The 15,983-nt window shown below is 44.3% G+C and overlaps 1 protein-coding gene across 1 annotated transcript in view; it reads left to right on the forward strand.

Moving 5' to 3' along the window:
- Positions 1 to 6,924: 6,924 nt before the first annotated feature.
- Positions 6,925 to 15,983, forward strand: part of SOGA3 (SOGA family member 3) — a 28,675-nt gene continuing 19,616 nt past the window's right edge. The window contains exons 1-4 of the mRNA XM_030447549.1: positions 6,925 to 6,943; positions 8,820 to 9,829; positions 10,165 to 10,389; positions 13,752 to 13,910. Of these exons, the coding sequence (XP_030303409.1) occupies positions 6,925 to 6,943; positions 8,820 to 9,829; positions 10,165 to 10,389; positions 13,752 to 13,910 (1,413 nt within the window). The remainder of the gene's footprint in view (positions 6,944 to 8,819; positions 9,830 to 10,164; positions 10,390 to 13,751; positions 13,911 to 15,983) is intronic.

Below are 15,983 nucleotides of genomic sequence, written 5' to 3' on the forward strand. Positions count from 1 at the left end.
CAAAAGACAACAGCTTTTTAATAGAGTGTCTTCCTAAAATTCAAGTACAATTCATTATTACAACTCACAAAATTTCTTAGGTTATATGAAGCATTTCAAGTGACCTAAACACTCAGCTTTTCATTCATGGCAGGAGGATTTAGTGATTTGAAAGGATGCATTACCTTTATAGTGGTTTAATTAGTAAAGGTTCTGAATTTAATCCATCAGTACTCAAATCACTGTGAACAGCCCTGTGCCATCTTAGAGGAGCTATTGAACAAAATGGCATATGAATCCTGATGTCTGGGGCTGGCTATTGTAATGACAATCTGAGATTTACTATTGGCCTCAGTAGCACCAAAATTTAATCCCAGGAGATTTTAAGAGATATCCCTGTATAAAGCATAAGGTTTTGCCACTTTCTACACATGCTTCTTGCACAATTACAGCTCAGTTCAGAGTATGGGAAAAAGGTGTGTTTGAAAAGAGTGATCACAACTCTTTTAAGCAAGTATGGATTTACAGCAGGGTGAGCTTATGTGCCTTATGTTACTTTCTCAGTAGTAATAAAAACTCAATAATAAAAATATGTACTCAGATGTACATATTTCATTAATAACTGGTTAGTTAGACCAAACTGAATCACTTGGATTAATTTGCTGACTTTGCTGGGATAGGTACCAAGTTAACCTCACTCTCAGAGGAAAGGGAAAGAGAAAGGTTCTCTCAGCAGCACTCTTTCCAACACAAAGGCATTATCCTAAGCTTAAGGCTAGCCTTTAATCAGGATGTCTAGTGCCTCAGATCAATAAAGGATTACCTCTGATCTGTCTTGCAGTGTTCTGTGCAGCAGCAGCAGCATCTCTCCAAGGTTTACATTCTCCCTCAGCAATATGACACAGAGACTTACAGCTGGACTCTGATCCTCCTGCCCTTGCTCCACCAAGCCTGACTGTTATTTCACTTGTGATAGAATTACAGGAAAGTAGATGTGCTTTGGTGAATAATACTACTCCACTGAGACTCCAAACAAGATCAAGCTATCAACACGTTGCCTCTGCAAGATGCAATGCATGCAGGAGGGAGCTAGGGAGGAGGAGCCCAGCATCCTCCCCTCCAGGGCTTTCCCTGCAGGAACAAGATTTCTCCTATTTCTATTCCTGGATCGTCAGAGACTACCATAGAGGCTGCAAAGGTAACACACCAATTTGGATTTCTCAAGCTCCTCCTTCTAGATGCTCCATTCTTGCCTTCACCTCCTCTCCCTCCCCCCCCCCCAACAGCGTGAAGGCGTTGAAGGGGGGTTGCTTGATGGGATGAGTGTGGGTGAAGTCACCATAGAAACAGGGACTCTGGCCTCATTCACACACTGAGATGCTCTCTTCAGCCTGGAGAGAGCACAGAAACTGGTGTAGGTATAATCACTGCTGATCAATACTGACAGTCACTCAAACCTGTGGGGAGAGATATCAGTGTACACAAGGATATGTGGGGCAAATAATTTTCTCTATTGTTCTTCTCATATGCAGTCCTTGAATCAAAAGCCATGAAAAAAGCTATTATGTGTACTTCTTGAGACACCCACACAGCTTTTTCAATGCTTATGTACCAGGCGTAAAACCTGAAATCCTGATTTTAGTATGTGATGTGTGCCAGAAGTCCTCTAGTTTCTCAGAATGCACTAAGGCTTTATGTAAAAAGCCTGCATATGATCCAGGATATAGATAACAGGCATGATAGAAAACCAAGCAAATTGGTAAACAAAGGATCAGATTCACTATTGATTTATTAATTTTCAGCTTGCATAAGTACAGTGATTTTCCCCTAGCCTTTGCAAGCATCAACTAACAAATAAAATGTGAACTCATCATATTAAAAATCCATTGAGACATAGAAATGAAAAAACTTATTTTCAAAATTATTTATGTTGAGTTCTCGCAGGCATTGAGAAGAATAAAGAGAAGAGATAAGTTTGCTCAGATTTTTAAAAGTTCCTAATCCAAGAATTATCCTTGAAAATATCATTAAGCTCACAAATGACTTTGGTATGCACAAAAATCCACTGATCCTGAAATACATACTATAATGAATAACTACCAGAGACACTGAAGAAACAAAGAAAAAGACAGATTATTGGTAAGACAATGACAATAAGGTGGAGAGTAATTCAGGAGGCACCACAGATGGAAATGTAATCAGTTGTCAAACACCAACCCTTGGAAAATCTTTGTTGAATTTTGCACCTGGAAGCTTATGTGTGTGACAATGACACCTGGAAGTCAGAGTAGCAAGATACAGCTCTAACCTAAACAATTACACATATCCATAAAGTATCAAAACAAACATCCCAAATTAGCAAAGAGGGAATAAAAAATAGCATTAAATGAGCAATAAATAAATAAACAAAACACTCTCAAGCATCTCAACTAGCAAAATGCAGACAGTTTCATAATCTGTTTTCTCACTTCAGCCTTTTCAAGGCAAGGGCCTAAGTCTCCTAGAAATCAAAAAAATAAGGCATTTTAGTGCCTTTAAAGTTGTGCAGCTTCATTTTGCATTTGCCTGACATGTAATGAAAAAAAAAGATACTGAAGAAAAATCACCTGCTGCATAGACCTCTAGAAAGGACCTTGCCTCAGTAGTCCACCAGGTTTATGAGACTGGGGTGACCCTGTTTCATATTTTGGTTTTCATTTCTACAGTCTTAGCTATAAAATTTTCAGAACTATTCCACTCCCATTAATCTCATCAAATAATCAATGAGCTTTAGATATGAATGAAACATGTAGACTATGCTTATGTTACAAGATTCAGGCATTTTTGGCATAATCCCTTCTTCTGAATATAAAAAAACATAGTTGCAGGAAGTATAGTGATACAGATATCTGTTTTTCTGGTGTAAACAATGTCTTAAATTCCAAATTATTTAAATCATTTGAGTAACAGAAAGTATAGCAAGTCTAGGGGAGACATACTAGAGGTCATTTTTCAATAGAAATGGTTGGACATCTGACTTTTTTCAGCACATGCTCAGTTTTGCCACTATTTCTGTATAATGGGTAAAATTGATTGCAGAAGAAATAAAAAATAGGAATATAAAGCTTCCTGCAAGTTTCAGAAAGGATGAATGGAATATCTGACAGGAAAAATAGAACCAAGCCTTTATTGTATAAGGATTGTCTTCTAATGAGAAAGAGACCTAACTTCACTTTGTTTTAGTGTCCACTGACAGAGTCAAAGTTTCCTGAGTTTCATTGCTATTTAATTTTTGTGTCTTGTCACCTCCTGTGAGGCTAAGAACCCATCCAGGTGCTGGAATGCAAGTGTTAAACCAAGACAGGTATGATGCAGTGCATGACACAGACTTCCTGAACTGGGGTATGGCAGATCCCTTACCAACATGAAGTTGTTTTCTCTACATAGCAGTGAAAAGCAGCGTGACCTACTTATCCTACTGAGATCTTAGGGAGGGTGCAGATGGTATTGCTGTCCCTTCTGTGGGGCATTCTGACCCCTTGGTGGGATTGGTGGGTATGAGGACACAGATGAACAGAAGGTGCAGCCTCACCATGCCATGTTATAGCTGACTGGCTGAGGAGCAGCTGCCAAAAAGGAGGAGAAGGAATAAGGAGAGAGCCATGACAACCAGGACCACCGTGATTCTGTATCATGATGTGATCAAACAAGTATGATAAATATCCCTGTTTTAGCAAACTTTTTGGTGCTGTTAGGATGTTTCTATTTGATGAGTTGCATGAGCTTAAAATGTTATTTTTTTCTTAGTTTTGCTTCTTCACCCAAGTGTTATTCTTCTTTAATGTAAATCTTTGATATTTTTGAAATATCATTCTTTGATGTTGTGAAATTTTGCTATGCCATACATCTGGAAAGCTTTTCCATTTCCAAGTAAATGAAAGAGAACAGTTACAAAGTATTCATTGTTCATTCTCAAATTACTGCTTGGTACAATACACATCGGGACATTTAGTCAACATATTAGAAATTGGTGATATTTTCAGTCTTCTGTGGGCAGAGAAAAAGAGCTCTGGTCTGCTGTATAATTAGTTATGTCTGGAGCTTCTCCTTGGGCACAGAGATAATCTGGAGCCTGTGCCAGCTGGAGCATTTCCAGCACCATGAAATAGCACAGTGCGCTCCAATAGCTCCTCATTCTGCCCCAGCATAACCCAGAATATTCCCAAGAGGTCAGAAAAGGTTGAGTAAGCGATGGGACCCAAGTACAGCAACTGAGAGACAGCCAGGGGGCCTCCTGGCAAAGCATCCTCTCCAACCCACTTCTGAAATCTGTTTGTTAAAGTGTTCTCTGCTGAAAGTTAGGAGGTCATGCTTTGGTCAAACTTTTAGGGTGTTTCTCATCTTCACCTAAGGAAAGAAACCTATATGACTTAAACTGAAACTCTGCTTGGAGGAGAAATTCTTCTGTTTCCTTTCTCTTCCTCTCCTTCTCTTTCAGTCCAGTGCCCTTTCAGCTCTTGCATAATTACATAGAACTAAATGCAATCGTAGGCAAGATTTAAAAAAGAACATCTTTACATGTGACTATAAAACAAGGTGTTTGCAACTCCAATTTGGGTCAAAATACCTTTAGCTTTTGAAGGCAAAAAAGTACCAAAAAGCCCTAAGTATGCTCTATCAGGATGCAGCAGGATACCTGTGCTCTGCATGACAATTCTAAGGAGGAAGAGGAAGTCCATACAGACAACACTGAAGGAGCAGAAAGGATGCCATGTGCTGTCCAGCTCTTAAAGGCTGGAACTGCTGTGCTTGGCCTTCTGGAGAATATTGTACAGATGAAAAGTTACATGATTGTGGTGGTCTCATTACTGTTATTCTGTATATTCACTGAGACAAGGAACCTAGGCATTCTTCTAGCAGAATCTATGCATCACCTTCTTGGAAAAATAACATCCTGGGCTTATTTCTCTGCTACAACTTCAGAAATATTTTGTATTTTATTTCCTAATGTTTCAGTCAATTGTTTTGCTTAGTTGGTAAGATTGTGGTCAATATTTATGATGGCTTTCAAAGGCCTACCTAACTTAAATTATTTAGTATTATGAATATAAAAAGTAGCTTTTCATCATCACAGTAATTTTCTTCTTGACTATAAATGTTCCATTTCCTATTTTCTGATTGTTCTTAACTCATCAAATCTCTCTCTATATAGTTCATGCAGTCCCAAGGCTCAAGGATGGAGGACATGCAAGTAGGAGGAGTACCTTTCCACATGCTGTTTCAGATGTGTTGGCTCCTGCTTATTATTCCCAGGAGAGGTGGAGAGGACTGTAGGGCTGCTGGTCTCCCCTGAGCTAACCCTGCCCCAAGACCTGCACGCAGACCTCACAGCTATCTATGTAAGTATGTACATGCAATACATAAACCATATGTATATTCATGTGTATCTTATATGTGTTCACATATACACATATACATATGTGTATATGAACATATTTATATATTTATGTATTTACAATGTATTTGTGTGTATTTTATGTAGAGATGTATGCATGTATGTATATGGTGGTATACCTTCGGGCACAAAATCTTCATCTAATAATCCCTGGGGAGGCATTGCCAGCCAGGAAATCCACTCTGACCCCCGGCTGGAGTGAAGTGCTGTGCCATATAGCCCCTGCCCCCCCTTCTCCGTCCCTCCTGCCCAAGGACCACTGTCGGGGGCTGAAGCTGAGCCCGGGACCTTCCCGGACCTGCCAGGTGCTGCAGGAGGGACGAGGAGGACCCCAACCCGGGCACTGCTCTTGCTGGATGTTCACGCCGACACACACACACACACACACACACACAGAGATGGGTCTAGGACACTCCCACAGGCAGCCATCAGATGGAAATACTCCCTCTTCGGAGGGCAAGGGATGGCAAGGGAAAGCGAACCCTTTCTCTGGTTTTCTTTGTCTGTAATAGGAAAAGCACTTCAAGTGCGAAGTCTTAAGAGCCCTCTGAGGTGCTTCAGAGCAAAAGTAAATTCAGCCTATGATAAACAGGTGAAACAGATGATTACCTCTGGGGTTTGCCCACGAAAGGTGTGGACTCGATTTGGCCCGTTAGTCCCTGCATTCACTCGAATGAACAACCCCGGGGAACGATCTTCATTCGAGCAGAGAGGTGTGCCTTTGTCCCTACCCTTCCGGGGGTCGCAGGACGCTGACAGAAGGGTGCAGGGGGGGCTTTCCCGGCCAGGGGAAGGCTGCGAACAAAGGAGAATCCTGTCACCGTCCCGCTGTTGGGGCAGGAGGCGACCCGGCATCCCTGCCCGGGCAGAGCAGGCTCCCCTGAAGGGAACACTAAATAATTGATCAGAATCGATTGCCAGAATGCATGGGGAAGGGAAACCGCGTGTGTCTCTTGCACGCAGGCTGCTCCTTCCCCCATTTGCGCTGTAATCCTATTCCACCATGTGCAGATAGATAAAGGGACGCAACTCAGCCTTCAGGCCTGGGCGGGGTTCTTGCCGTTTAATCTTTTCTTTTCTCTTCGCTGCTTTCCTCCCTCCCCCCCCTTTCCGTCTCCCAGGCCCAGTGAGGTCAGCTCATGAATATTGCTTCATTTTCCTCAGAGGCTCTGGCAGCGCCGGGTACCTCGTGTGCGGGTGCTCAGCTCTGTGCGTGCATTTCGCCAGCCCGGAGGCAGACAAAGTGGTGGTGAGTAATGCAGATGCTTTGAATATAAAAAAAAAAAAAAAAAAAAAAAGGAAAATCTCTTCCTACTTTATTTTTTTTTTCACCAACAAGGAAGCGCTATTCGGGATTCAGATGCAACAAACCCGCCAGGTATGAAGGGGGACCTGCGGGAATCCTCCCGCACCTTTAAAACCCGGACAAAAGGCAGAAGCGCTCCCAACCCCTTGAACCGCGGTTGCGAATTGGGATCTGGGAGAGGGAGAGGCGGGCGGCCAGCGAGGGGATGGGGGGCCAGGTGCCGCGTGAGAGCCCTGTCTGAAGCCTCGGGCAGCGGATATCCCCAAGCCGGCGGGTGGAGCCACCGGACCTCTCCCTTTTGTTGCTGTTCTTTATTTGCGTATTTTTCATCCCGGGAGGCTGTTGCCCCCAGGAAAACCTGAGGAAACGCCACGTCCCGGTGCCACGTGGGTTTGCTGGTGGGGAGGAGGTGGTTTGGCGGAGTTTTGTGAGGATAGAAATTTCGGACTTGGACTCACAAGGGGCTTCCCTTGTGCCAGTTAAAAATCAGACAACGGAACGGTGGCCGGTCCTGGTCCTACAATTGTGGGCGTGTAGGGTGCGGGCTGTGTTCCCGGCAGGTGGTGACTGAGCCTGATGACTTTGCTGCAGTGAAACTTCCTGAAAAGCAGGGATAGGGTACCCAATTATTATTTTAAATCAAAATTGGAAAAGTAGATAAAAGGGCAAAGTGATGAATACTGGATCTAAGCTGAGTTCTGGCTTTTTGCAGTTTCTTTATGTTTGGAATTCAAGAGTGACAGTTCGTACCTGTACAGCTCTGAACAGCAGCACTTTTGGAAATCTGTTTGTGATGGTTAAGAGAAAGGCACATCAAATCTTTATAAAGTCTTGTGACACAAGTGTAAGTTTTGATGGGTGTATGCTCCCATGCTCCCTTTTTAATAATTAGTGCCTGAGAAGTTCCTGCCAATTTGTGTTCCTATGAACATTAATTTCCAGTATATTGATTAAAATCAGGGTGATAATGACAGTGCATTTAAGAGGAAAGCCTGTGGCCCTGCCCATGAGAATGGAGCAAACAGTCTCATTGTTTAGTATGTTCCAGGGAGCAAACCAATTATAAGGGTCGGGTATAATGCCTATGTTGACTTTTCCCAATCGTGTTTCTTCATGTATTCCCTCTTCTAGAAGGGACTGGTTAAGTCATGTTCTAGGAGGGAATTGTTAGGCCATGTTAAGAATACTGTCACTTCTACTTTTGTCCACATTTTCCCTTTAAGGACAGCTGAATAAAGGCTATGTGAAAACTGTTTGAGGATCATAGCCATTATTTTTCAGAACATAATAGGAATGTCTTTGCTGCATGATAGGACCTTCAACAGCCCTATCTCAAAACAAAACTCTAGTTTTGTCACTCTGGTGGAAAATTGCCCTGTGAGCACCCTTGAGTTAACACTACATAAGATATCATATTGGCTGAGTGTGCATTTGCTTCTGCTGGAGTGATTATGCTTCAGTCCAAGTAAAAAACCTGAATCAGTCTTAGATCTCGACAATACCTCTTGAAAGCAAACAGACAAATCTGGAGTTAGAAGCTGGCTTTTATGGCCCTAGGTTCCTAAGTTTGGGAGGCCTAACCCTGTCCTGGAAGAGTCTGTGTCAAAGCTGAAGGGAATTCTGTTGTTGCTTCCACGTGTGCGGCCCTTTGTACAGCAGCCTTTCCCTACTCGGCTGTGTAAGGAAAAGGCCTTTCAGGATGCAGACAGGTGCCTTTGCAACCCAGCCTGGTGCCTGGCTTAGTAGTGAAGGATGAGCAAAGGGGAAAGGTTGCGTGTGGATAGAAATTGAACTGTGATGTGGCAGTCCGTGGGGGGAAGGATTCGGCATCAGGGGGGAAAAACGTCCGTCGATGCAAGTGGGGTGGGAGCTGATCCCAGCCTCAGCCGTGCGGTGCGGGGCTCCCTCTCGAAAGCCGCTCGCTCCGGACTGACGCTGGGCTTCACAAGGGCCGCGGGGCCGGGCTGGGGAGCAGCCGGGTCACGGCGGCGGGGAGCAGGGCACGGGAACCCTTTGAGAACCCATCTCTCCTCCGCCCCCGGACTGACCTCCCCATCTCCACCCCGACTGTCTTCTCCGCTTGTCCCCCCTCCCCTCCAGCTCCCAGGGCGGCGGCGGAGGCGGAGGACCCCGCCGGTGATGGACGCCTCCCGGAGATAGCCGCCGCCATGAGCCAGCCGCCTGCAGGGGGCGCCGCCGCCGAGCCTCGTCTCCATCCCGAGGGCAGCAGCGGCAGGAAGCAGCAGCGAGCCTCCTCTCCGGCCAGGGCCCGCGACAACCCCCCCCGCCCACCGACCGCCGCCGCCACCACCCGCACCCCGACCGCCGCCGCCGCCAACAAGGCCGCCTGGGCGCGGCCGCAGCCGGGACAGGCCGCCAGACCCGCCCGCGGCCGCGCCTCCGACAGGCCGCCTGGGCGCGGCGCAGGTCCACCGGGAGCTGTCCATCCCGGTGCCGGTGCTGAACCACCTCCCGCTCCCACTCCCGCCGCCGGTGCCGGGAAAGTCCCCGCCGCCGAGGAGCCACCGCCGCGCGCCGCCGACCCCGCCGCTCCCCGCGCCGCCGAGGAGGCGCCCCCTGCAGGAGGCGGCGGCGGCGGGGAGGGGGAGCGGGAGGGGGCGGTGGCGCCGCAGCCGCCGCCGCCGCCCAAGCAGTGGCGGGGGAAAGCGGGGCGGTCTCCGCTGAAGGGCGCGGGGGAGGCGGCCCCGGCGCCCCCGTCTTCCGCGGGCGCGGGGAAGGGCCGCGGTGCGGCGGCCGGCGGCGGCGGCGGGTACTGGAAGGAGGGATGCCTACAAAGTGAGCTCATCCAGTTCCATCTCAGGAAGGGGTTGGCGGCGGCCGCCCAGATGCAAACCAAGGGCAGCAACCACAGCGGCAGCGCTTCCTCAGCCTCCTCCGCCTCCGCGGCCGCCGCCCCGGCCGAGCCTCCCCCGAGCGCCTCCGCCTCCTCGCCCTCTGCCATGGCGGCGGCCGGGGCGGAGGGGCTGCGGCAGGGCGAGGAGGGCGGCGACGGCAGGAGCGGCGCCCCGGAGGGCGCCCTGAGCCCGCAGCTGCAGGAGGAGATGCAGGAAGAGATGGAGAAGCTGCGGGAGGAGAACGAGAGCCTCAAGGTGAGGGGCCGGCGCCGGGCCGGCGGCGTCGGGGGGAGAAGGGGGAACCGGGGCCGGGCGGGGGCACCCCATCTTTCCGCAGGGAAGGGGCTTCCTCCGGGGCCGCCCCCTCCCCCAGCAGTATCGCTGGAGGCAGATTAAGATGGCTCTGGCGTGAGGTGCCCGGGCAGTGGTGCTTCCTGGCTTCGTTGCAGTGCTTTTAATGAGCTCGGTTGTGTTTAGCCGGTGTCCCTGTGGGAAGGAGCTCCATTTTGGCTGCCTTCCCTTGTACGTGCTGACATTTGTGCTTTTGACCCACCTGTTGCGTCCCTGTCCCCTTCTCGTCCCGATGCCAGAATGAGATAGATGAGCTGAGGACGGAGATGGATGAGATGAGGGACAGTTTCTTCGAGGAGGACGCTTGTCAGCTTCAAGAAATGCGCCATGAACTGGAGCGAGCCAACAAGAACTGCCGGATCCTTCAGTACCGGCTGCGCAAGGCTGAGCGCAAGAGGCTCCGCTACGCCCAGACCGGCGAGATTGATGGCGAGCTCTTGCGCAGCATGGAGCAGGACCTCAAGGTACAGACGTGAGGTGGTGTCAGGAGGAGGGAGCACCTCACAGGGAGACACGAGCATGCTCTCAGTCTTCATGACTCAGGCATTTCCATCTGTTCTGTTTTGTGCTGTGCAACCGATTCAGCTCATAGGATAGCAATGGCCAAGTTTACCTTGGTAACAGAAGCCTTTCAGTAGCCTGCTAGGCTATTTTCGGTTTTAGTCCAATCTTTTTTTGTAAAGTTAATGTACAGGAAATTACTCAAATACAAATTAGGACCTAGAGGTTTCAGGTTTTTTTATTGTGAGTGCAAAACTTGAATCAACATCACCAAATAATTCCATTGATTTCGAGGGAATTATGTGTTCTTTACTAAAAAGATTTCTGAGAGCTGGTAAATTGAATACTTACAGAGTCAAAACACAAAATCTGAGTCTTCTGGTGTCAGTGGAAAAAGTGTTGTTACCTTCAGTGAAGCAGCAGGAATTTTGACAACCACTTGAAGCCATAGACATAGTCCATCAAATTTCAATGCATAATCAACTATATTTCATCTATAATACCTGAATGAAACACAGCCCATTGTCGAGAAAAAGTTTCAGTCCTTGTTTAAAGATTATTGTTGGTAAAATATCCATCATCTCCATTGTAAATTGGTCCAATGACAGAAAAATTGTGTTAATTGGAAGTTGTTTAATTTCTGCTTCTGTCCACTAGGTTTTGTAATCCATACACATGGAAGTGTAGATGTCTGAATAGCAAATGTGAGCTTATTGGCCACACTTCTGCCTAGTTAGCCATGGCACACTGAATTCTGTAGACTGGAGATGAAAATGCTAATTTGAATACATGATCAGGGACAAAATAATTTTTAAACTCCTTTCAAATAAATATGATGAATTGAGAGTCTGTTATTCCTAATCCTTATTTACAGACATGGATCATCTTCTCTGAAAATGTCCCAGCTTTTCATTATTCTTATTAAAAGGTAGACACCAGTCCAAAACACCTTCTAGTTATTTTCTCACTAGTGCCATTTAAAATGCTAATATACTTTTCTCTATTTATATTTTCTATTCCTTATTGTAATATTATTCCTTACTATATTTGCTATATTTATATTTTAGCACGTTTTCCATTGTGGCCATGACAGTTCTGTAAGTTCAGCTGTCTATGTGGTTCTTGAAAAAGTAGTAGCTTCCTGGTCAGAAGCAAAATGATCCCTTAGTCAGGGTTCATATGGAATTACTGACCAAAGCAAAGGACATTTTACAAATCCAGAATGAGCAGTTGAGAAATAGACATTTGCAGGCAAAATTTGAACATGAGCCTTCCTGGCCCAAGTGGATGTTGTGATTCCAGCTCAGAGTTTCTGTGTTGGCTCAATGCTACTTTGTATCTGCAAGTAGCATGTGCACAGGCCTGGCAGGGAAATGCTGAGGGCACCTTTGCTGAGGTGTTCACCTGCAATATAGGAGATAGCAGCTAAGGCCTTAGGTTGAGCTGGAAAAAAAGTCCCACTTCAATTAGGATTTCTCCCATGTCCTTCCTCTTTCTCAAGCAAGCCCATACAAGTCATTATTTGGAAAGGAAGAGAGTTTTTGCAAAGTGTGTTCCCACAGATCATAAGTGTGTTCTGCCTTGGAGAAAGGATCCATGTCTAATGCCAGATTCCTGCTTAATTGAATGCTCAGTGCTGGGTAACCATAATTGAAACTCACATTGAGTTCTCTGTAGTGTTCCCGATTCCTTTTCTGAAGAACTTCTATGCAAAATAATACTGTCCATTTTGCATGGGTAATGTATTAGGAGACTTATTCCTTCAGAGATAAAGTCTTGCATATAGCCATATTAAAATGCATCTTGCATAAGTGAGTCCCATTTCCAATATCATCTAGAATGCTCTGTAGGATTTCTATGCATTAATTGCTACTCCATCAAATTTTGTGTTAAAAAGTCACTACCAGTAATGATTTTGTTATTTTCTTGTGTTTACTGGCACAGATATTTTCCAAACAGACCAAAGTCAGATTCTGATAGGATGCTGTTAAAAATGCCCCCAGTGATTTTTCCCTTCACTTTGGTTGGACAACCAGATGAGCAGTTTAATACCAAGTGCAGGAAAAGACATCAAAATACAGCCCTGTGGTGTGATTCTCAGCTCATTCTGCAGTCTCTTTGGAGTATGGTTATAATTGAAATTCCCCTCCACTCTCTCTTTCTGTTGGGCATTATGTGTCTAGAGTGTACATGCAGTGGGGGAGGTTATTGAATGATTCTGTGCTACACTGCAGTGTTGTATCTGTAATTCACACACACACTGGGTTTCTTGTCAGGGGAGGCTGCGTCACTAGCTGCTGCTGTTTTCTGATAGATTGGATTCTTCTAGGCTGCTTGCTTGCAATTAGTATTTTTTATTTAGAGTTTTAATATGTCAGAATTCTTTGGCATACAAACAAAAATCATTCTAGTGAAAATGCTAAAAGGGTAGCTCTAGCTAATGCTAGGAAAGATTAATGATACTTTCCACTGTTTTAAAAAAAGCAAGAAATTAGGCTTTTCAAAATATGTGTCTAAATGTGCATCATAACAGTGGTAAGTATGTAAATATTTTTGGTGCATGATTATAGTTGCTGATGGTTTCACCAAACACAATGTAAGTGGCTTGAATGGCAAATTTATCATTACATGGGGAAGAGGAATTAGATCCTGACATGTGCCTTTTAAATCTATTGATACAAAAGTGCATTAAAAAAAAAGCAAAAACCCCTTAGTGCTAATTTTCATTTCAAATACTGGTCATTTGCATAATCACAAGGTCAGTAAAAATGTAGTTTGCTCACATTTTACTCTTTAAATTTACCAATAGTAGTAAATCTCAGATGTTTAGATTAATTGTTCCCCATGAAGAGAGAAACTAGCTGGGTCAAAATAAAATGTGTTTTTTTGTGGTCCTGTACAAGGCACAGGAAGGCAGGAAGGGTAGGCCTTGAGTTGGCAGCCACTGCTTTCAGGTGCATCTCCAGGACAAGGAGAGGTGCATGCTTGAGTGCATTGGGAAACATAAACTAGCAATGGTTGAGAGAAAATAGATGCTGCACTGTCTCTTGGAATAATGGAGGTTTTACTGGTGACAGAACCTGAGAAAGAATTATTAAGTTTAATGTCTGATGTGGTCTCCTGTGAAGTCCACGGGAGTAATTTTTTTTTTTTTTTTCGGAATCAGTTTGAATTCTCTCTGTGGATGTCATTGCCTACATGTTTCCTTTTATATCGCTTCCATCCAAACATTCAGAATTAACCTGTAAGTGGTTGCTGAGGCACTAAGCACTGCAGCATTAATTTTTTTTTTTCAATATTTCTTTTGAAATATCATTTAATTTAGGTTGCAAAAGATGTATCTGTGAGACTTCATCATGAGCTAGAAAATGTGGAAGAAAAACGTACCATAACAGAAGATGAAAATGAAAAATTAAGACAGCAACTTATAGAAGTTGAAATTGCTAAACAAGCCCTACAGAATGAACTGGAAAAAATGAAAGAGGTTAGTGTTGCTATTTACTTCTACTTAAAGTGAATTTCTCAAAGTCTGATTGTTGAACTATTGGGTTTTCTTCCTATCACTTGTTGTGGTGGCACGGAATATGTCAGGCAAAAGTTGAAAGTTGTCAAGAGAGTTGAGTACAGCTTTGTGATAGGGAAGGTGAGAAGAAAATGAAGTATTCAATGTTTCTTAGGTGAAAGAGAAGCTAAAATGTCTTTTCTTATAAAAGAGGGGAAAGGTAGAACTGATGGTAACAGAGTTTAGAGGATTTGAGACATTGTACATAAATTAATATAGTGCAGAAAGAGTGTTGAAGGGCATCAAGAACATAAAATTGGCAGATGATGTTCCATACAGGTTTTTCCAAAGACCAGTATTTTTCCTTTGCTAACTACTGCTAGGGACTAGGAGGCACATTGACACTGGGGATCTGCCCACCTTCTCGTCTTGTTCACTTGTGCTTTTTGGGGAGTATTGGAGAGTGAGAGGCTCTACCTGGCCTTTCAGTCTAAGTGTAGTTTGACATTATATCTAATTCATCTTCAGAATTGCTCCATTTGCTATTGTATAGATGCAATATATGGTGCCATTAAGTAAGCAGAAAATGATATTACAGCAGTCATACCCTCAGTGACAGAGATAACAAAGCATGTGGTATGAAGAGAAACTGTTGACTAAGAATGCCTTCTCAGAACAGATTTCAGAAACAGCTTTCCAGTTCAAGTGTTTAAAATCCAATAAATATCACTGATAGTCACTTTTAATAATATTGGCAGGAATGCCAATGTCTACTTTGATCTTGTATGAAGTAAAAGAGATGCATTTCAGTTGTTAAGAAAGGCAGGAAATCTTCAGTTGTATGATAAGTTATAGTATTTGTAGGACCTGCAAATGCTTACTTTATGTGATGTAGTGTTAAAAATATTCATGTGTTTCTTCTACAGGAAATTATTTTTGAACATGTAAGTAGAGGATAAGCAGGTGTTTCTTTTCCACCTTCCACTGCTTTTCCAGATAACTGCAGAATTGAAAAGGGCATGAAATCTGAGCCTTAATCAGCATCCCTCTCCTTTGCCTGAGACTTTCTTCTGTCATCACTCTGGTTTCTGCCATGAAGTACAGATCAGTTTCCAGGACCGTATTCTTAATGAGAGCATGATCTTTCTGTAAATAATCTTACAACTTGTTTCTAAGCTTGGCTTTATTCCAAATTTTCCATTCTTGTCTGTGAAGACTTCACTTTCTTGTAGATTCCCATTTCTGGATCTTTTCTTCCTGCAGTGCTGGTTTATACCATAGTAAGCTTCTTTTGTCTTGCTTCTTCTTAATGATCTTCAGAATGCAATCAAGTGTAGTGATAACTTAAGAGCTTGCTCTCCTTGTGAGCTATGCACCTGCAGGAAATTAACCAAATAAATAGGCTTCTTTACCTTTGTCATCAGTAGTCACTTTCTCTTTATCCTGAGTCTTCTCTCTGGCACATTATGCTGAACCATGGTTCTGCTGCTCTCATTCTGCTCTTCTCTTGTCTTTGGCTTAGGTGCTTGTCCCTTTCTGTCTTTGCTCTTGGTATCAATGGAAGGATATCCAAGACTTCATAAGAAAGGAAAGTGTTATGTGTAATCTAGGAGCTTTTCTACACAACACTTTTCACAAGGCACATGAACGATTCCTGTTGGCACAGAATGGGGAATGATAGAATGGAAAAATGCTATGGGACTTTATGCAAGAGTAAAGGTGGGGTGGACAAAGAGTCAGAAATCCATCCTTATAATGAAATGGAAAGCAGAACTTCTGTGCCCACTCATTATATGTGTCGTCAAAACTAGGCAGAAGTTTTAATTTATGTTTTTCTGAGTACCTTTCAGTAGGAGATGGCTGCTCTTAAGTATTGAACTTTCAGCTCGGCATGGGAGAAATTGGAGAATAGCTGAGGAGGTGCAAGTCAGAGAAAAGCGAGTTTGAAGTGTAACTGAATTGTCATGCACTTGGCAAGCATGCCATGACTTGGGGGATCAGTGGAAGGGTGCTGGTGAAGACTCTTACAAATTCTCTGAAATACTTGAAATCTGA

Source organism: Calypte anna, chromosome 3, assembly GCF_003957555.1.
Source record: "Calypte anna isolate BGI_N300 chromosome 3, bCalAnn1_v1.p, whole genome shotgun sequence".
Taxonomy (NCBI): domain Eukaryota; kingdom Metazoa; phylum Chordata; class Aves; order Apodiformes; family Trochilidae; genus Calypte; species Calypte anna.